This window comes from Miniopterus schreibersii (assembly GCF_964146895.1).
Source record: "Miniopterus schreibersii genome assembly, chromosome: 11".
NCBI lineage: Eukaryota > Metazoa > Chordata > Mammalia > Chiroptera > Miniopteridae > Miniopterus > Miniopterus schreibersii.
In genome coordinates this window covers 16,103,983-16,126,822 of record NC_138111.1, presented here as the reverse complement: position 1 = coordinate 16,126,822, position 22,840 = coordinate 16,103,983, and the positions used below count along the sequence as shown (strand labels likewise).

Below are 22,840 nucleotides of genomic sequence, written 5' to 3'. Positions count from 1 at the left end.
AGGTTGTTAATTGTTCTGTATTACAAAAGTGCTGGAGCTGTATTATTTGCGAACATAGGCTATGAAATCAGACATCCCGTCTGGGCAAGTTAGCTGACAACTGAGCCTCAGATTCTTCTGTAAAATGAGTATGACAGAGCTATTTTGAAAATTAAATTAGATGACATCTAAACATTAGGTGTAATGCCTGGTACATAATAATCAATAATATATGTCTAGCTTTTAAGATTAACTATTTTACCTGGAAATTATGCTTTTCCTACTTTTTTGGTGTTCAAATAATGATTGTAGGCAATCATTTCATTTTTTCTCTTGATACCCTTACTTTGCAAAATATGTATAAGCAATCATATGGCCATAATTTAACAGAAGTCAACAGGAAACAGAAATTCTACTGCACTCAACACAAAACTTTGAAGAATTATTCTCTGTATAAAAGGATACACCACAGACTTTGCAAAATTTTTATTATGAAAATAAGCATTCAAAATACTTAGCTTATATCAATCCTGCATTTTACTGAATATATTGAAAACTACTGAATGCCTACTATATATTAGACATGTTTCAAAGAGATAAATGGAAGAGGCTTTTACAAAATTCAACTTTATTAGGGTATACTTTAGATACAATAAAATCTACCCACATTTTATATACAGTTTGACAACTTCGGACATATATATACCCACATGACCACAATAATCAAGATATAGGACAATTCTATCATCCCCACAAGGTCCCTAGTGCCCCTTGTAGTCAGTCCTCCTTCCAAAATCCCCAGCTCCTCAATTAAGCCACACAGTGCCACTACTACACTGTCTTGATTACTATAGCTTTACAGCAATTCTTGAAATCAGGTACTTACTGAGAAGAATTCTCATCTTAATAATAGAGTCATCCAAACCATACACATCATGAGATCTCTGCATTTATTTAGGTCTTCTTTAATTTCTCTCAGCAACGTTCTATGGTTTTCAGTGGAATGGTCATGCATATATTCTGATGCATTTATCCTTACATACTTCATAATTTTTAATAGACTTGTAAATAACACTTTAATATTTTTATGTTCCAATTAATCACTGATAGTATACAGAAATACAATTTTGGTATGTTGACCTTGTACTGAACATCCTTGCATCATTCCTGGTTTCAGAGGGAAAGTACTGTCTTACATTACTAAGTATAATGTTTGTTGTAGTTACTTTCACACCCTAATCAGGTTGAAAAAGTTCCCTTCTACTCCTAGTTAGCTGATGCTTTTGTTAATCATGAATGGGAATTGAATTTTTTCAAATGCCTTCTCCAGATATAAACCCTACTTAGTCATGATATATGATCGCCCCTCTCTTCATATACATGTACATATTTGATTTAATATCTTGCTGAATATTTTCATGTCCATATTCATGAGGGATATTAATATATAATTTTTTCTTTCTGCATCAGAAATTAATTTATTTAAACTAAAAAACAAACATAAAGAACAAAAATACTCTTGACTGACAGTTATGCTGAATATAGGATTCTGTGACAGGCTGACAGTTTTATTCTTTTAGCATTTTGAACACACTGGCCAAATGCCTCATGGCCTCCAAAGTTCTTCATGAGAAATTTGTCCTTATTTTTAAAGAGGATCCATTGTATGTGACGAGTTGATTCTCTCTTGCTTTCAAGATTCTTCGTCTTTGTCTTTTGAAAGTTTCACTATAATGTGTCTCAGTGTGGGTCTCATTGAGTTCATCTTACCTGGACTTCATTAAGCTTCTTGGTGATGTTTACGTTCGTCTTTTTCATCAAATTTGAGAATGTGGTAACTCTGGGAATCAGATTCTTCCCCTTCCTCAGGGTTTACCAGATTGTTACTATTTTTACTTACTGTCATTCTTTTTGATTATTAGAGGCTGTCTCTGGGCCAAGGATGAGCCTGAAGTGTAAACCTAAGGTCTTCTCAAGGTTTCTCCTGAGCCTTTTCCTTTATGACTTTCTAATTTTCCCTGTAGGTGCAGTTGTTTTATAATGTCCTAACTTTTAATGTCTGGCTCCCAAAAGGGAATAAATAGGAAAAATGAAGTGGGGGAAGGAGAAGAGCACTGGCCCTTTAAATTTCCTGGTAGTCACTTAGCAGGGAGGGAGGCCTGGCTACAACAATAGCGGGAGATGCAAGAACAATGGCTGCCTGCCTCTTTGTTTGCAAGTGTATGATCAGATGAAGCAATTACATATCAGAACATAGATCCCCAAAAGTTAAAGGACAAGGTCTTTTTTTGCCCATCCCAGCTCCCACAAGCTGTTGTAAGCTGCTCCTGGAACAGGGACACAGCTGCCTGCCGTGTGACTGGGGGTGGGGGATGGGTAGCAGCTACTGTGGGTAAGAGCTGAAAATTAACCATAATTTATCTTCCAAATCTTCTCCTGGAACTTGCAAGCCTTCAACAGACTCAAGAGTTCCAAATTAGTTACAGATTCTGGAAGTGCAATTGTTGTCTAGGTAGGCAGTCAGATTCCTGATGCTTCTTATCCTGACATTTTCCCAGAATCCTCCCTCAATTATCTTTTAAATTAATGCTCCCCCCCCACCACAAACAAAGGGAGAAAAGTCATGTATCCACATAATAACCACTTGTGTAGACCCAAGTTTCCACCTGGTATCATTTTCCTTGTCTGAAAGATTTCCTTTACCATTTCACAAAATGGAAGTCAGTTCCTAACAAATGCTCTCAGCTCTTGTGTGCCTCAAAGAAGGTTTCTTTAAATGGACACAGAATTCCAGTTTGATTGTATTTATTTTCAACACTTTAAAGATGTTGCTCCACTGTCTTCTGGCTTGCACAGTTTGGGGCAAGAAATCTCCCGTCATTCTTCCTCTGAATAAAATGTGACTTTTTTCCTCTGGCTACTTTTAAGATTTGTTCTGCATTCCTGGTTTTCAGCAATTTGATTATGATGAGCCTTGGTGTGGTTTTTGACGTTATTTATCCTGCTTGTGGTTCACTGAACTTTTTGGATATGTGTGTTTATAGTTTCCACCAGATTTAGAATATTTTTAGTTATTATTTCTTCAAATATATTTCTGCTTCCCCACCACCATCTTTTTCTCTGGGACTTCAATTATATGTATGTGTACACCACTTGATATTGTTCTAGAGTTTACTAAGGCTTTTTCATTTCTTTTTCAGTTTTTTTTTTCTTCAGTCTTTGTGTTTTAGTTTTTATTGCTGTCTTCAAATTCACTGATCACTTCTTCTGCAGAATATTAATGTGTTAATATTAATGTGTTATTAATGTGTTATTAATGCGTTAATATTAATGTGTTATTAATGCCATGCCAGGTATTGCTTTCAAACATTAAATTTTTATCTTCAAAATATCTATTTTATTTTATCTTTCATTTATTTCCTTGTTATGCTGATATTTTACTTTAAATCCTTAAACATACTTGTAAGAACTATTTCAAAGTCCAAACCTGCTAATTTCATCTTCTCTGTCATTTTCTAGGTCTGTTTCTGTAGACTGATTTTTCTCCTGATTATGTAGTACAATTTTGTGGTTCTTTACACATTTGGCAATGCTTGACACTGTAAAAGCACCAGACTCTTTTCTGGAAAAAAGTTAAGTTACTTTTAGATCAGGAAATTGTTTTGGAGCTTGTCCTACTGGTAAGGCAAGTATGGCTTAATATTCATCCATAGATTCAAATGCAGGTTTCTGGAGCACTTTTCTCACAGAGCTCGCCTCTCTCCCGTACTCTGTCCCTATACTTCCCAGCTGCCTCAGCCTTCCCAAACTGGAACCTCCAACTCTTCAACTCAGCAATTCTGCCATGTTTGCCTGAGTTCCCTATCCTTACACAGTCTAGAAAGAAGCCAAGAGGATTATAGGGCTCACCTCATTTGTTCACTTTTCTCTGAGACCACAGTCTCGCTTATAATAATAATATATTTGAAACAACAGCTACTTAAGAAAAAGGTTAATTTCTCACTCATGTAAAAAGTCAGAATGTAGAAATTCAAGATCTGGAATGGTGACATACAGAATTATCAGTGACTCAGGCTCTAATTGTCTTCCTGTTACGGTACAACCCTCATCCTCTTTATCTAAAATGGAAGCTGGAACTCCTACAGGCAGCAGGATAAAAGAAAAAAATGTAACTATGTAGAGATGCCCCAAAAGTAACATTTCTATTTATATCTCATTAGCCAGGACTTAATCACATGACCACACCTAGCAATAAGGAAGACTGGAAAAGCAGTCATCTAATCCTGGTAGTAATGTGCCCAGATAAAAATTAGGGTTCTGTTACTTAAGAAAAATGAAACAAAAGTATTGGGGTACATAATAAATAGTCTCTGCCAAAATTCCTCACATTTAAGAGGAAAAGCACATAATTTATGAAGAAAAGTGTAAAACATTTTCATAACTATCAAAGGACATAAAATAAGACCTAAAAACACATCATGTTCCCAGATGGAAAGACAATACCACAAAAAGATTCCAATTTAACATTAACATACAAATTTAATATAATTATAATCAGAATTCCTACATTTTTGTGGGGAAATATTGTGGAATGAGGAATTATTTGCTTTAGAACTAGATGAAATAATTTATAGTTCATATGGAAGATATCCATAATAAGCTAAAAGATATTTTAAAAGAAATATTAATAACTAATACCTACTAGGACTACCATACTTCCCAGTTTGCCTGGGACAATTTGGCATCATTGTTCCAGTATCCTGTACAGTTTATCATCCTCGCTTTTGAAAAAATTATTATTAATAGTTGCACTGAAATAAGCTAGAATAGGCATAGGAGAATCCAATGTTTTTTAACTTCCAGTTTTTGCCATAGTCTCATCTAATAATTTATAAATCACAAGTACAGTGGTTAAAACTGAAAGTCAACCAGTGAGAGAATGAATCTTCCCCAACTTTTTCACAGACAACATACAGAGCCTTTGATTAAAAAAAAAAAATAGTGCAATGGGACACAAATAGCCGATAGCTCCCAATTCTTCTATCATATTTTTACCATGACACTGTGCTACATCAAAATTTATATTTGTATTATTAACTCCAAAAAAAGCCTTATCTTTAATGCTAAGCTATTTACACTGAATTTTCATTAGTGTCAGATATTTCACTTTTGATAGAATGACTTCCCAAAGACTTTATTGGGATTCTACTGAAAGGATTCAATATTAAACCATTCTTAGATAATAACTGATTTTCTAGTGTTAGCATATGATGATAAAACTTAGAAAATTTAACTGTTTGCAAAGTTCTATTAACAGAATCAACATATTAACACCTGTCATTTTACTGTTTACACATGAAGGAACTTTGCAAGTTAAATTAATTTAGAATTCACAGCTTATGGATTTACTACAAGACATAAAACGGAATGGCAATAAATAAAATTGTATTTTATGTGCACCTGGCCAATAATTCCCACATTTTCCACCAACCAGCAGCCTGGCAGCCAAATGAACAGCATAAGTAGCCAGCTTTTAGAGAACTGCAAGTATTACAAAAATATTTTTAATGTATAGAGAACCCCGGGGTTAAAAAAAAATTTTTTTTCAGGTGTCAATAGCCAAGCCTCTCAGCGAAAGGTAAATTAAAAAATTGCCATCTACCAGAGGTATGTAACAAGGAAGCCAATCTCTGTTCAGGGATTTTGATGGAAAAGTGGTGAATGTTTGACTTTTTTTCTTCCCTTCTTGTATAGGAATCCCCAAGGCAATAAATTAACACATATATTAGAACATGTTAGCACCTAGTGATACCCTAGAAAGTCTAGTAGTGCAAATACAAAACTACCCTGGAGGTTCTCAAAGAAAAAACAATTCAGCCAAAGATTATCTCACAACCAAATATTATGAATCTGCACAAGGAAAAATAATATACCATAACCAAATATTAGCAGATACAAAAATAAGAATTTTAGAACCCCAAGAACTCTGTAATTGTAAAATGTGAGGCTATAAAAACTTCATTTTAAATGATTAAAGAATTAGGGTGGAAAATAGAAATCATAAGAACAGGATACTATTTTTAAAAACAACTATGTAAGTTTTAAAAACGAATCAAATAGAAAACAAAGAAATGAAAAATACAAGTCTTGGAATCAAATATTCAATACAAGGATTAAACAGCACATTAGACAAAGATGAACAGATGAGTAAATCAGAAAACCATTTTAATAAAAGGAAATTATACCAAATACAAGACCTTAAGAAGAAAGAGATGAAAATAAATATGATGTCAAAACAAATGCAGGACTGATTGAGGTGGTACTATATATGTATAAGTGGAATTCCAGAAGGAGGCAATTAGTCTCCAACAATGGTCCTCAACCCTGGTTGCACGCATTATAGACGTATCACCTAAGAAGCCTTAAAAACAAATAAAAAACAGTGCCTAGACCCACCCTACTCCCGGCCCCTGCAGAGATTGGTGTGGGATAAGTCAAGGCATCTGTATTTTCTTCTAAGCTTCCCAAGCTATTTTAATGATCCATACCTAGGCATAGTGAAACCACAGAAAATAAAGAGAAAATATTAAGAATAACTACAGAGAAGTAACACTATCTACAAAGTAATAACCCAGATTGACAATAGACTTCTCAATAACAGAAGCCAAAAGAATAAAATCATACGTTCAAAGTGCTGAGAGAAAATAACTATCAACCTAGAATTCTAAATAGCTAACTATCATTCAATAGTGATAGTGAAATGAACATTTTTAGTCAGTGTGAGAGGTGAACATTTACAGAGCTTTGCTGAAACAGCTACTAAAGAGGACGTGCTTCAGGAAGAGAAACAATGAACTTAGGAAATGGGATACAAGAAGAAATTCAAAATATAAAAACAATAACTGCTGCTGCCTGTTAAAACTCATATTTCATACTTCTTTCTTTTCCTAAGTAATCAACCAAGACCAAACAAACTGACCGACCTCAATTTTTAAAATAACAACATATGGGCCCTACCCTACATGTACTATAACTCTGGGGAGTAAGGGCAGAAAAATTTTTTAAAAGCCTACCAGATTAAAAGGACAATCAGGTTTAAGAACTTCATATTATAGCATTTCTTTTATCCAGTAGTTCTCAGAGTATGGTTCCTCAAATGGCAGTATCACCTTTACCCGGGAACTTGCACAAATGCAAATTCTCAGGACTCACCCTTGATCTACTGAATTAGAAATTCTAGGGATGGACTCAGCAATCAAGCTCTATTTAGCCCTCCAGGTGATTCTGATGCCAGCTCAAGTTTGAGAAAGTTGTATTAGTCTCATGCCCATATTACCTGGTCCATACTTCCACATACACAAATCCCCTGCTGTTGCACTGCCTACAAAATCTTTCCACTTAGTCTTCCAGAGCAATGTACCATGGTTGACCAATTCCCATATATTTTTAATTCACTTTTTTTTTCATCTTTTGCCTTAACTGAACCTGGACTACCTCTCTCATAGAGTCCTCACATAAAGGCTGTTCACTCTCCAAAATGCCATGTAGCTCAGGGCCTGGAAAATGAGGTCCACTCTTTCCCTAACTCCCTGTAACTCCAAACACATTAGGTAAAAATCTCACCTTTTCTGAGACTCTTCACTCTCATGGCTTTGATACCACTGTAATAATCTGGTTATTATTTAATAGGAAAGGAGTGAAAGGGGAGACCAAAAGATATAGGCATGCCATTTACACAGCTTTATCAAAAAGCTGCATTTAACATTCTCCAACTTTATTCTGGGCTGACTGATGGGGGAAGGGATTAAATAAAGGCAATTTAGACGCATGCCCAGTAAGGTCTGAGTGACATGGGAGGCTACCTGCCTGAAAACAGGTAATTGGCTGCTGCAAGCTTGAGAAATTTAAGTATATAAACTTCCAAACAAAGGAAGTTCAGCCCTTCCTCTCCCTTGGCTCTCACACGCTAGCCCCCTTGGGACTCCTGCTGTAGGGGGCTGCTCTCCCCTCTGCCCACATGGTGTATGGCCATGTTAGACTCCACACATGGGCTGATGGACCTTAATCTGTCCTGAATGCTGAACAACATGGAACAAAACTCTGGACACTGGCCGTTTCTGACTCTGCTGAACTCAAAGCTGCCCCTCTTCCAGGACTGGCTTAAGGGGCAGGGGGCTTTGGAGCCCAAGAAATGTAACTTTATGCAAATAAAGCCTTCTTCCACATTCTATCCCCCTGTGGGGGCTTCTGAAAATGCTTCTTTCAGCGGCGCCCCAAGAGCCTCATCTCCAGTTGTGTCTGGGAATTCTGGTCCTTTAATTCCACTGGTAACAGCTTCAGCTGTCAACTGTGTATGATATTCACTTCCAAATTTCTCTCATAATGTTGAGACCAGAAGAACTCACTGTCTACCTGACACTTCCATCTGGATATTCCAGAGGAACTCAAACTCAATATATAAAAACCTAAACCTGCTGTGTAGTCTAATAATTCTGTTCTCCTTACGTTTTTTAAAATAAATGAGTGGCACCACCATCTATTCAATTTTCCAAGTTCAAAATCTGGAAATCATCAATGGAATCTCTTATTCAAACATTAATCACCAAAAGTAATCACCAGTAACTATCAACTTCACCTTCTGCCAGTTCTCTAATTCTCTTCGTTACAATTGCTAAACTACTACTGCTACAGTATAAACAGCCTCTTAACTGCTCACTCTCCCTCCAGTGCTACACTTTCCCAACTCGTTTTATAGTCTCCAAATTTCAAAAATATTTTAAAATAAAGTGGTATCCTATGGAATGTGACTTATGTTTCAATTTTTAAAAATCATGTCATCTTAAAATTTTAATACTTCTACTACTCTAAATCCGGCATCCTCAATACTACAAGAGTTTGAGTCCAGTTCTTTACTCAATTGTTCAAGGTCATCAACTTATTGATAGTTTTGTCACAACTGTGTAACACACAGAACATCAAACTAAAAAGGAATTATCAAATTAAATCCAAATTAATCCTTAAAATTTAAGAAAATTGTAACTTTACTGCAATAAATTTTAGTGGTTACATACAGTGGCACTTCAACATATGGTTATAAGATGAGCAATATAAAAACCCTGTAAAAAAATTTTTTTTGGAAACCCATGGAAAGAAGACATTCAGATTTTGGAAAAAAATGAAAACTCACCATACACACCTGTAGAAGGAGTAGAATTGTTCATGGTAAAAGGTCCGTTAATGATGCCAGAAGAAAGAAGCTCATCAGATCCCCGCTGAAAAGCAAGAGCAATATTCTGTTAATAAAACAAGTCTCAAATAACGATCCATATTTACTACTAAAAATATAAAAGTCAGTATTACTTCGCCCCAGCATCAAGGCATTTAAGGGGAAGTCCTCAAGAATCATAAAAGCTAAAAGGCTGGAAGTGAACTTTATAGTAAAGAAAAATTACTGAACATCTACATGACATTTATCAAAAAAGAGAACTGCCATCACAGAATTGGGAGCATAATCCTGAACTTTTTTTATTAAACCCAATCCTCTGACATGTTATATCTGAAATACCAGAAACCATATTTAGGAGCTGCATCCTGACATTGTTTTTGTAGTATATTTTTAAGTACACTTAGTATATTAAGTATATTTAGCATTTTAAGTTTTTGTAATATATTTGCATGCAAATATTTTGTGCTGGACTCCGTGAGAATTCTGGTTTTTTGATACCTTTTTTAGGTTGAACACAAAGATGTAATTTATTTCTATACTGGCCAACTCCTTTTATTCAGTGATTTCTTTACCATTCATTAATCTTCAAAATGACCTTTAATGTGTACTATTTCTTAAACAACTACTATTTAAATAAATACTCTGTTTTTCAGGTGAGAGTTTTGACCAATTCCAAACCTGAATGGTTAACGCCAAAAGACAAGGTCAGACAGACTTTTCATTGTAATCCTAAGGCCTATTACCAAGATTTAAGTTTACATTTAAGGACAATAAATACTGTGCACAAAGTTAAAACTAATCTATTTAAAATATTACTGTTTGTTTAACTTGGTCAATTTTTAAGAACAAATATTTAAATAATTCCTGTACTACACATCTAGAAATTATTCCCTTTGATTCTTTTATCTTTTATGAGAAGTTTACAGAGACAGCTTGGGACAAGAGAAAGAAATCAAGTAAGCTTGTGAGAGGATTCCTACTGACTTGAGAGACTTCTTGCTGGCCCTAGAACAGTCATTACCATCACTTGTGCTCAACCCTCAAGAGCAGGTAAGATTGGTCAAGCTGTCAAATACCAAAGCTCATTCTCAGAGCTCATCCCTGTCTCACACTATCATCTCTCACTATCCTTCTATGCAATGGTGGTCCAGAAGACATCCCTTCAAAGACAAGCAACATTCAGAAAAAACAACATGAGTTCCTGATGGAAGGGAATCTGTATGTAAGGAAAAGGAGGGAAAGATCAAAAGGCTGACAACATACATCAGAAAAATTACACAACTCTAAATTATGAGCAAATAGTCCATAAAATTAAAAGAAAAATTGGAAGAAAATGTAATAGCCTCTCTTAAATAAAATACAAAGGGATACAACAACTTAGGGGGGAGGCAAATGAGAATTCTACCAAGGAGTTAAAGATGGAGTGGTGAGAAACTATGACACAGTGTCATGAAGGCAGGCATTTCCAAGAGGATGAAAAGGATGACAGCCCAAAGTGCAAACACCTTTCCACCATCCAAAGGAGTTACCTGCTCTAAGGAACCAACTTGCACCCTATAATTTCAACATCAAAAGGCTAGGAACAACAAATTTTTGAGAAAGCACTTTCACAGAGGCACATGAGATTGTCTAAAAGGCTTCTAGAGGTGTCAAATACAAAAAGTTGATTTTAGTCTGGTTAACACATACATGCCATTTCAGTTTCAATTTGAGGAGAAAACTGAGTGACTTATGGTTCTTTCTGTTTCTATCTCATTCAATGAACTTTGTACCTAGTTTCCTAACAAAAAAATCTCCAGTCAGCCATTAACATGAAATTATTTCTTGCTGCTTACTAAATCAAGAGTAATGTGATGCCAATGAAAAGCTCTTTCTAATCTGGACCGCCTACTCACAGTAAGACTCCTGTACTATAATTTCCCCAAATACATCACATTTATTCCTGCCTTTAAAATTTAATATTCCTGCCTCAAAAACTATACCTTCCCTACAAATCCAGTCCTATCTACTGGTGACAGATAAATAATACCACAATCTCGACCATTTTTCTATCCTAAAAGTGAGGAGATTGAACTTAATTATTTTGATTGTTTTTAAAAATTAAAATGCGTATGGTTCTAGGATTTTAGCACACTTCACGTAATATATTCTTCTTACGTATAACTATCAATATCACACATTTAGTCAAATATGTACACGAAGCTTTTTCCTCAGCTACTTGGAGGTCTATTACTGTGCCTGATACTTCATTATATTCTTCCAGTTCCCAGATCTAATGTGTAGGCAGTTGAGAACTATTATACATAGTACAGATGCTGCAATGGACACAGAGGCATAATAGTAACGTGGTTTAAAATGTAGTCTTCTAGAATAGACCAGATACAGGTCTAGACAGGCTCCACAAACTTACCTTACCTTTGTATGACACTACACATTCTTTAACCTCTCTAAGGTTGTTTGCTCATCTGTAAAACGAGGATCATAATGGCACCCATCCGCATGGGTTGCTCTGAGGATTAATATTTCTAATACATAGGTCTCATTAAACATTGGCAAATAAATACTAATGATTAACTACTTAGTCCTTTCCAAAAGCTATATATGCCAAGTTACATGTATGCAATGTATTTAGTATTAAACAGCACTCTCCTGTCCAATAAAGGTGAAAGATATCATTCTTTCAATAAAGAAAAATTTCCAAAGTTAAAAAAAATACCATCTCCCAATCCTAACAAAAAGAAAATTTCCTTCTCTCAGATAAATTAGTAAGACTTGATTTTGAAATAAAACATGCTTAAAACCTGAAAGCAACAATTTTCACATTTTATGTAACAACCTCTTATGATATGTATCCATATCTAATAACTAGAGTTGGAACCCTTTTTGTATAGGATTGCATAGGAGATTTAATAAAGTCCCATTTATAATTAACCTTTGAAAATGAGAAAGAATAAAGCATGTATCTGCTTGGGCATTAGAATTTTTCCTGATGAGATCTGTTTAGTGGAAAAAGACAACATTTCCCCTATAACCATCCTTTTTTTAAAGAATCTTTGTATACTTATTCAATTACCTCAAAATAAATCTGTTGATGTTAAATAGATTGTTTTTCATTTTGATAATTCACTTTTATCTTAATATGTACTTTATGTTATAATATGAATCTATGCTCTGTAACCCTTTTAACTGATAAGCTTTTGACATGTTATTAGTCTTCATTATAATTATTTTTAATGGATTCTTAAAAATCTATAATGACATACTTAACTATCCCCCTATTATTAAATATTGGCATTACTTGCAATTTATTGTTATCATAAATTATGCTGCATTAATTCTTTTAGAATATAGCATTTTCTATACTTCGCATTTTATCCATAGAATATTCAGAAATGAAATAAACAATTCTTCCTTTTTATGTCGAAGGTAAAACCGCAAGAAATCTCAAATTCCTACTTGATGTAGAGTAACTTCAAGTTACCACTACACTACAAGTGACTGCTAAGAAGCATTTATTTCCATAGAGGTCTTTCAAATAGCATTAGAATTAGCGCATGACCACCTCATTTTAATATTACTCAAGAGTTTGGCTCACAGCTTATATAGGAAAGGATTTAACCTTTCCCAAAGAGAAGTCTTCTGTCGTTTCCTTCTAGGAGATGAACTCTTAAGTCCCTGGAAGGTCATGCCTGAGAGAAGTGTCTTTTTTTAATATGAGGGCTTTGGATCACCAGTCTGAGGGTGAGTTGAAGGCTGGCCATACCAAAAAGACCAACAGTGTAGTTTAGGGTAGGGGCTTTGGGGCACACCTGGAGAGGCTAGAGACTGAAGACTGAGATCAGCTTCAAGGACAATCAATTATGCCTACATAAAAGAGCCACCTCAATAAAAAAATGTAATGACCAAAGCAAAGGTGAGCCTCCCAGTTTGACGATGCTCCATTAATGCTGGGAGGTAACCGTCTCCGAGGGGAGAGGACAAAGGAAGCTCTGTGTTGGGCACTTCCCCAGACTCTGTCCTATGTGTTTCTTCCCTTGGCTGATTTGAATCTGTATCCTTACCTTGTAATAACTAGTTACCATAAGTATAACAGCTTTCAGTGAGTTCTGTAAGTCATTTTAGCAAATGATGGGACCGGAAGGTGTTTTTGGAAACCTCCCTGAAAACACAATTGGTGTCAGAAGTGAGGGTAGTCTTTTGTGAACTGTGTCCCCTAATTTTGCAGACAGCCTAATTCCTCTCATGGTTAAACGTTAAATCAATAAAGAAAATATAAGAAAACGATTCATTTAACAGATTTTTAAAAAGTTATTCTTCACCTTTAAATTACCATTTTGACTTCTAACTGTACAGGAAAAACTTAATCTAAAAATATGATCAAATATTTAAACATAGAAAAACACAGAAAATTTAACTTACATTTATATGGCATCTTAAATAAAGTAACGCAACATCTTAATTGTCACATTTAACGTATCCACACAAAATACAAACTATCATAATAAAGAAATGGTGAACACGGCAGAGTCTTCAAAATAAAACCCCATGTAAGTCTGACAATTCCACTAGATCTTTCAATAGTAAAAGAGCTCTTTTAAAAAAGAATATGCCTAGCCCAGCTGGGCGTGGCTCAGCAATTGAGCGTCGACCTAGGATCCAGGTGATAGGGGTTCGATTCCCAGTCAGGGCACATGCCCCGGTTGTGGGCTCCATCAATGACTCTCTCATCATTGATGTTTCTATCTCTCTCTCCCTCTCCTTTCCTCTCTCTGAAATCAATAAAAGATATATTTAAAGAAGAATATGCCTAAAATAATGTATAAGTAAGGCAAATCCTACAGTAGTGTGTGAAGTGTTAGCACGGCTATTTTTACTTTTACTGCCTTATTGCATAAAAAAATTAAAATATTTAATCCTAAAGTTTCATATCTGGCAATTCTATTTTATATTAGAGATGGGGTTTACCATTCATCATATAGAATAAATACTACATCTCTCAAGTAATATACTTTTTGATCCTAATAATTTCAGGATATGATAAACAAAAGACAAAAAGAGCAAAAGCCTACATTTGAAAATGTAGTCCTAAAAAACATTCTGATCATCACAATTTATTGTCCAAGCCTTTCCCCCAAGAATTCATTTTCAAAGTACAGAAAATACAGTTTTTTTTAATATTATAAAGCTCAAATACCAAGAATCATATTACTTTGTAAAGCTCTGTAAAAGCTGAGAAAAACACAATTGGTTCTGTATTACTTTAAACATTTCCCTTCTTTTAAAAAAACTTTTCTTTCCTAGACATAAATTCTCCTGAAAACACATTACCTGTAATTAGACTACTTCTGTACAAAACAAAAAATATTTTTGAAATTATATTTAATATTTATAAACTAAGTGTCTGAAAAGTAATTTTCCATTATAGTAAAGAAAGAGCAATGCAGATCTAGGTAAAGTTGAGTACCTCTCTCACAAGTCTGACTGCTACAAGAGATTATGGTTTAAGAGATGCAAGATAAGTAGAATGATGACATTAAAAAAATAAGTGAAAGGATTGTTTGGATGAGTGACTGTAGATGACCTACAGAAGGAAACCGTTAAAAAGGGAGAGGGAAAAAAGGCTCTGTACCACAGGTCAACAAATTACCATTATATAAAAGGTTTTAACAAGCCAAATAATAAAGACATCATGGGATGGGGATGGGGATGAGGGGGGAATGCATGAACAATGCTGGATCAACAGTCTCCTTAGAAACACATAGTAAATTTACAAAAGTACAGCAGTTGTTTTGTGGACTTGTTAGCTCTCTGGCTAAGTCAACACACCAATCAGCTTCACAGCCTCAAGTATCAATTATTGAAGCTCTCTCCTGCTGAAGAATAATTAAATAGACAGGGCCAACAAAGCAAAGAAATACTGTAATTATGCAGCACAAATAAAGTGTTTCATTATCAAATTTGATGGGAAGTGATCTTATTTAGCATCAAAGTGAGATTATTAATATGATAAAAGGCAATCCACAGTTAAGAAATAGTCACTAAAACAACCTGTAAGGAAGATTCTGAAAATAAACCATTTACTCATGGTTAAACTTCAGATCATACCTAAAATGGACATGAAAATCAAGAAAAAGATCATTTGTTTTAGTCTATCGAGACACTATAAGCATAAAAGAGATTATCAAAAAAACTTCACAATTTTCCATGATCCGAGAACTTTTTTTTAAAAATAAGGGAATCTTAAGTACTAAAATTAATATCCAAGTTCTACCTTGAAACCAAGGTAGTCAGTCCCCTCTCTTATTCTAGCAGATGGCCTAGTGATCCTTTGTGAACACTTCTCAGAACAGAAAACCCATGTTCATGACGCTGCTACTGTTTTCCATAAACAGAAGTAAACGTGGTGTTAACGCAGCCTCACCATGCTACACGCACTTGTTGATTATAGCCTCCTAACTACTCCCCTTTATATACCCCTTCACAGAGCCTACTAGAAGGTTTCCCCTGTAATTTATGTTCAAAAGGGTTTTTAATTTTTTTTTTTTTTTGCTTAAAAAATGAATAACCATAAAGCTAAGGGAGTAAAATGAGTGAGGGTTTCAGATTGGAAGGCAGGATGCGGTAACTTCAAGTCTGTTTGTTTTGTAACTTTCAGCCTTTTGTTAATATTCATCCTTTCACAGCCTATTACTACTACTCTAAACACATCCAAACCCCAAAGGCAGTGGGTATTGGTAACTCTGCCCTCACAAATGACTTGGAGATAATGTCCCCACAAACACTGTGGTCCCCATCAACACTACATCTGCTAAATGAGTGACTATCCCGAAACATATTTCCTAGAGAACAGTTATCCACCCCTCCCATAAAAAGAATAGTTATCAAGTTGTTCACTTGAAACATTTTCCTTTCCAAGGCTACCACCACTAAGATTTTAGGACGTGAGAATAAAAAGGGTGGTAGTTAAAGATGGGGAAAATTCTTCAAATGCACAGGGGTGGTGATGTTTAAAATCCTCTATTGATATAATTTCAATGAAATGATTTTGACAGTTTCATTTTATGTGGGCATCCTAGCAATAAAACTTTAATACTTTTTTTAATGACTATTAAATTCCTTCAAATGCCTTCTAATTCACGACATCCAACCAAAACGCCATTCAGTTGAATATTCAATTAGTTCCTACTATATAGGCATAACCCATATATGAATTCAATATGTATACCTGTCACAGCAATAATATTCATTCATTCATTCATTCATTCATTCATTCATTCAACAAACCAAACAAATATTCACTGAGCACCAAACTAAAAGTCTGGTCTTTAACCAATGGAGAAAATCCTAGTGAAAAAACAAAAAATCCCTGCCTTTATTTTATGGAGTCTACAATTTTACAAAAGAAAAAATAATAAAGAAAATCATGTAGTATGTTTTAAAGTCATAAGTGCTTTTAAAAAGTGAGATAAGGAGCTGCCAGGGATAAAGAGAATTATGATTTTAAGTAGATAGTCAAGGAAAGATTTAAGAGAAAGTGACATTGAAGCAAAGTCTCAAAGATGGTACAAAGCTATGTAGATATCTGAGGGAAGAATGCTGTTGGTAGAGGAAACTGAGGTAGAATGTCTTTCATGTCCCAGAAAACAGTGAGGAAGCAATTGTGACCAAAAGAAGTAAGCAAGGGGAGAAAAGAACTGAAGAGATTGGGACGGCATGTTACAGTATGTGGTGTGCCTTAAAGGCCATTCTAAAAACTGTTACTGTGTGAAATAAGGAACACAGAATTTTTAACAGGAGTGACATGATCTGATTTACTTTCTAAAGGATCAGTTTGGTTGTTCTATTGAGAATATTCCTTTCCAAGTAGGAAAGCACAGACTCCAGTAAGGAAACCATGATGATAATCCAGATGAGGGGCAAAAGGAGTGGCAGTTACTGTGGAGAGTAGTTGGATTTTGTATATACTTAAAAAGATTTGTTATTGACTTAGATGTGAGTGGGAGAGAGAAAGAAGTCAAGGATGTCCTGGTTGTCCCCAAAAGCTTTCAATGTGAAATATTCTTGTCCAATTGTCTAATAGCCAGTCCACAGACATTTTAAAGTTTTTATACATATTATCTAATTCTCAAAATTCTGCAAAGCAGGTATTATTATTCCTCAAAGAAATTAAGCATCACAGAGACTATATTATTTGACATAGGTCAGAGAGAGTAAATGGTACAATTGTTGGTTTATTTATTTAACAGCTTATTTTTAGGGTAAATGGTTTATTTTTCACCCCAGATACCTGTTTCATCTCCCCTCAATATGTTAATGCCAAACCTCTGACCCCTTTATGCCACATGTAGATATCATTTTATATTAAGACTGGATATAAAGATATACATATGTAATCATCCTTTACAAGAACAAAATCAACAAAATACAAAGATAGCTAATACTTACCGATTGCTTAGAATGTGCCAGGTACTATTATTCTATGCACTTTATCATACATATTTCACGTAATCTAAGAAGCCTTCGATTATTAAGAGCCATAACAATCTAACATCTAGAACAGTGATGTTCAACAGATGTGCTGCAAGAGTCACTGCTGTGCCGCAGAATTTTTAAAACATGCAATATCTGGCTGGCTAGTGTGGCTCAGTGGTTGAGCATCTACTTAGGATCCAGTAGATCGAAGTTTGATTTCCGGTCAGGGCACATCCCTGGGTTGCAGACTCCATCCCCAGCAGGGGGTGTGCAGGAGGCAGCCGATCAATGACTCACTCATCATTGATGTTTCTCTCTTCCCTTCCCTTCCCTTCCTCTCTCTCTGAAATCAATAAAAAAATACTTTTTAAAAACCCAGAAAAACCAAACATGCAATACCTGACTATTTACTCAGGGGCACTGACCTCTTTTCCTTTCCTTTAGACTGTCAAAAACAAAACAAAAATGACAACAGCCAACACAGCAATAGCCTTCCAGTGTGAACGAATCAAAGAGTTCCAAAGGATTGCTGGTTCGATTCCCGATTCCCACTCAGGGCACATGGTTGTGGGCTCGATCCCCGGTAAGGGGCATGCAGGAGGCAGTAGATCCATGTTGCACCCTCACATTGATGGTCTCTCTCTTCTCCCTTCCTCTCTCTCTAAAAATCAATAAACTATTCCTTTTTTTAAAAAAAATTATACCTATTTTTTTTTTGTCAGATCAGGCAAAAGATATTTTTGATGCGCCACAGAATTTTAGTAATTAGTTTATGTGTGCCATGAGATGAAACAGGTTGAATATCGCTGATCTTAGAAAGAAAGAGTGCTGCCAATTAAATTATCACACCGTATCAACTTTAGGATGCACCCTGATGTCAAACATGTTAATATATATAAAAAAAAAGTGAGTCTCAGAATCAATGAAATATCTTCACAAAATTCTAAGCACTGAATACTAGTATGTAACTAATGTTGGTTCAAAACATGTCTCATATCCCATTCATTAAAAACCTAATTCTATCCTTTCCGTCTCTGCAGTTTAAGTTCTGAGCCTCTTTCGACCGGTTTTTTCCCTCTCAAGTTGATAACTAATGGAACATTAGCATGTAACTTTGAAACCACAGAACTTTATATACTATTTCTAATGAAGGAGTCTTGTGATCATCTGGATTCTGGAAGGCATAGCTCTGCCTTGTAAAAGTAACAAAGGTCTGGGTTTTGGTTGTCATGCTTAATAATTTACTGGCCTAGTAGTAATATTTACACTGACAGCTATTTTCTAAAATACACACTTACACTTGTAAGATTTTTTAAGCGAATCACTGGAACTTCCCTCTCCTCACATTCATAAGTAAAACTTAATATTTTTCGAATGAGGAAACAAAGGGACAAATGAGCTAAATAAGTAACTTATACAAATCACACTACAAATACAGAGTTGGAGTTAGGATTCAAACCCATGAAGGCCAATTTCAGAGTCCATGCTTTTAATAGCTACACTAACCTGCCAAAACATTAAACCATCACTGTTTTTATACTAACAGACTAGTTAAATGAGTTATAAATATCCATGCAATGAAATACCAGGTGGTTATTAAAATGATGAAGCACCATACTTATCAACCTGGATATAAATTTGCAAAACACTGTTCATTTTGAAGCCATATATATTAATTATAACATTTTCCACTTTTGTAAAAATAAATAATAAAGATGCACATATACTATAAGCATATAAAGGGTCTAAAAAAATTTCACCTAAATGTTAAAACGGATCATTTTATCTGGCTTTTACTTTTTTTATATGTCATGTTTAAATATTAATTAATCAGACAAAAAGGGGCTATTTTCATTTTCAAAAATAATGAACTTTAAAAATTTTGCCAACATTTTTCTCTTCCATAGCCAGGTCTTTCAATCAAATACATTTCATGAGGATTTTTGGTCACTTCTACTACTGACCATTACTGAACGTATTATCATCCCAAAGTGTTAACAAAATTTTTAATTTAAAATTTCTTTTGCATCATTTAGTGATCTCCAAGCATCTATGAATTTTATAATAGTTACACTGTATGAACTTAAGCTAGTTTTCTTATTTCTTTAGTTCAAGAAAGAGCATTAAGAAATCAGAGTGAATAGTAATGAGCCCGATAGATGAGATTTCAATGCATCACAAAAACAGAGTTGTATTCTAACTCCCTTTTCATCTTAGTGAAACCACAAATATACTTTATTGCTCTAGCACCCTGAAAAATATGCTTCCATCTCTAATTCTATTAAAATGGTATACTATCTGTCCTAGAACAAATCAACTTCCAAAAACAATTGGGCTTATTAACCAAATACTGTCTGGAATATTAATTTTCCTAAAGCCAACAGAAACACCAGGGTATAAAAAATAGAGTATGGTCTTTGGAAACAAACCTTTGTTTGAATTTAGCTCCATCACTTATCACCTGTTTGACCTAGAGTATTAGGTTATAGTAACATCACAGGTTTTGTATCCTGCAAAATTGGTCTAATATTATGATATGCAAAGTTTCCTTTTAAAAGAACTTCTTGTATACTGATAGCCAGCAGGATAATAAAATACATTTTTTTTTTTTTTAGTCTGGAGGGGAGCAGTACTGGTGAACAGAATGTTGATGTTCTGTCTATTTATTCTATCAATAATTGAGAAAGGTGTTGAAACCTCTGACTAATTATTCATCTGGCTATTTCTTCTTTCACCCCAAACTGTTATACAACTTCTCAGAAAAATGTCTTATTTTCTTAAGCAAGAGTCCTTTCTTGAATGACAAATTCTAAAATCTCAAGAGTGCTAGCTTAGTCTAAAAGGTTGATTTTCTTCAACTACTACTGCTCTTTGGCTGTTGATGTGATTGCTCCAACATGTCATCGCTAGCTGTATAGCTGCTGAATGAAGTTCCTGTCTGTAATAGTGACTGAGCAGAAACCAGTTAATCTACCAGTATTTCCTCTGCATGTAAAGAAGGAAACTCTCCTCTGGTGTTAGTCTCAGCTACTGTGGCTCCTAACCTCCCAAAGTTATAGAGCTCTCAAATTCTATATACATTCATTCATTCTCACCCTCTCTCTACCACATTTACAGACACATCCTCTACTGCCCAAATCACAACAAACATATTAGTGTCAGTGTCTAGAATTAGCCTAAAGACCAACACCAGGTTCAATAATTCTCTAAAAGCACACTTGGGACTTAGCATATAGTTGTGTTCTAAGACTTATTACAGTGGAAGGATACAAAGCAAAATCAGCAAAAGAGAAAGGTATATGGGGGAAAATTCAGAGGAAACCAGGTGTAAGCTTCCAAGAGTTCTCTCCCAGTGAAGCCACATGGGACACACTTAATTCCTCCAGCAATGAATTGTGATAACATGTAAAAATGTTGTCTAGGAGAGAAGGTCATTAAGAGACTCACTGCCCAGGGTTTTTATTGGGGGTTGGTCACATAGACACCCTCTGCCAAGCATGTACCAAATTTCCAAACTCCCAGAAAGAATGAACCACACCATTCACACACAGAGTCTAGGCACAATGAGCCATTCTTATTGTAAGGAACTGTATTCCAACCAAGGGCTAACCTTGTAAAATTATAAGCAACCTTTCTAAGGACAGTCCCAGCCTGCTACATTAACTATTTTCTTCACTAGCCAAGCTCAAATGGCTAAGCAATTCTTTATTTATTTTGCAGCTCTCTGGTAAGACTAGAATCCAGACATACTTCTTTAATTAAGATTCTGTTTCCACAGCCATTGCTGTTGCTGCTGCTGCATTAGCAATGGATTTGAAAGAGTAAAAAACTAGAGGCTGTGTGCTGTCTCCATAAGATCAGAGATAGGACATAGTGTTGTAGGGTTAAATGAGTTAAATGGCATAGGCTACGGAGTCACACCTGGATTCAAATCCTGGCTCCACTACTACTATGTGATGGATAAGTTATTTGGTATCTTTGTACCTCAGTTTTCACATGTGAAGTGGGAAAAATACAAACATCTTCTCATAGCATTGTTGTGAGGATTCCATGCAAAAATATACATAAAGGACTTAACAGATATTGTTATTTAAAAAGGAAGTTTCCCTCCTCCTCTGTCTAGTGTTGTATCTCAGGTGAACTGACAATATGAGTAACGAGGGCCTTACACCCAAAGTCATGATACGACATTAGCAACGGTTCAAGTAGCAGAGTTACCATCATTTTACGTGAGAGAAAATGGACTTTATAAATTAACTGTTATTTGGACAACTGCATAGCCATCTGGAAAAAATACAAAGTTGACTCTATTCCTCACACCACACACCAGGATAAACCCCAAATAAATCAAGGTCTAAATATGAAAAATAATCATATAAGTATTAAGAAAACATGAGTGAATTTCTTCGTAACCTATGACTCAAAATCCAGAACTGCTGCTGCTGCTCCTACTACTACTACTGCGACTACTAAATTCAATTACCAAAAATCAAATGCCTCGGCATGGCAGAAAGTTTCATAAGCAAGTCAAATCACACCCTAGGGAAAATATCTGCAATTCACTGTAGACAAAAAATTTCCCTCCCTAATTTATAAAAAGCTTCTATAACCTGAAAAGAAAAAGGCAGCCCATAGAAAAATAAGTAAGAGCTAACATTCCAAAGAAAAGGGATTAAAAATATCCCTTAAAGACATAAAAAATATACATCACTCATAAAAGAAATGCAACTAAAATGATAACATTTCTCAACAATAAGCCGGGGGGGGGGGGAGTTTGACAGGACAATCTTGGTAAGAAGTGTGCTGTGCAAAATACTACTACCCTAGTGGAGGTAAATCTGTCATTATTTACCTAGAGACACCTTTGACATAAGAATTCCATGCCTGCATTCTACTTCACAGATACACCTGCATATACATAAAATGACACATGTCCACAATTATTCATAAGAAACTTTATTACAGCATAATACTGGAAATAAGTCCATCAAAAGAGGAACTAATAAATAACTTCTATATCCACAAAATATTTAGCAGCTATTAAAAAATTAGAATGGATGCCCCGCCAGGCATGGCTCAGCGGCTGAGTGTCGACCTAGGATCCAGGAGATGGGGTTCGATTCCTGGTCAGGGCACATGGCCCGGTTTGCGGGCTCGATCCCC

General features: G+C 35.2%; 1 protein-coding gene across 11 annotated transcripts in view; it reads right to left on the bottom strand.

Moving 5' to 3' along the window:
* The window catches only part of PTBP3 (polypyrimidine tract binding protein 3), a 74,430-nt gene that overhangs the window by 41,959 nt on the left and 9,631 nt on the right, over window positions 1-22,840 (bottom strand). For 6 of the 11 annotated variants that reach the window (XM_081151032.1, XM_081151035.1, XM_081151026.1 and 3 more), the window contains one exon: window positions 9,167-9,251. In XM_081151032.1, coding sequence (XP_081007158.1) covers window positions 9,167-9,200 — 34 coding nt within the window. In that variant the 5' untranslated portion in view covers window positions 9,201-9,251. The remainder of the gene's footprint in view (window positions 1-9,166; window positions 9,252-22,840) is intronic. The other 5 variants (XM_081151033.1, XM_081151034.1, XM_081151036.1 and 2 more) reach the window with 1 other exon arrangement.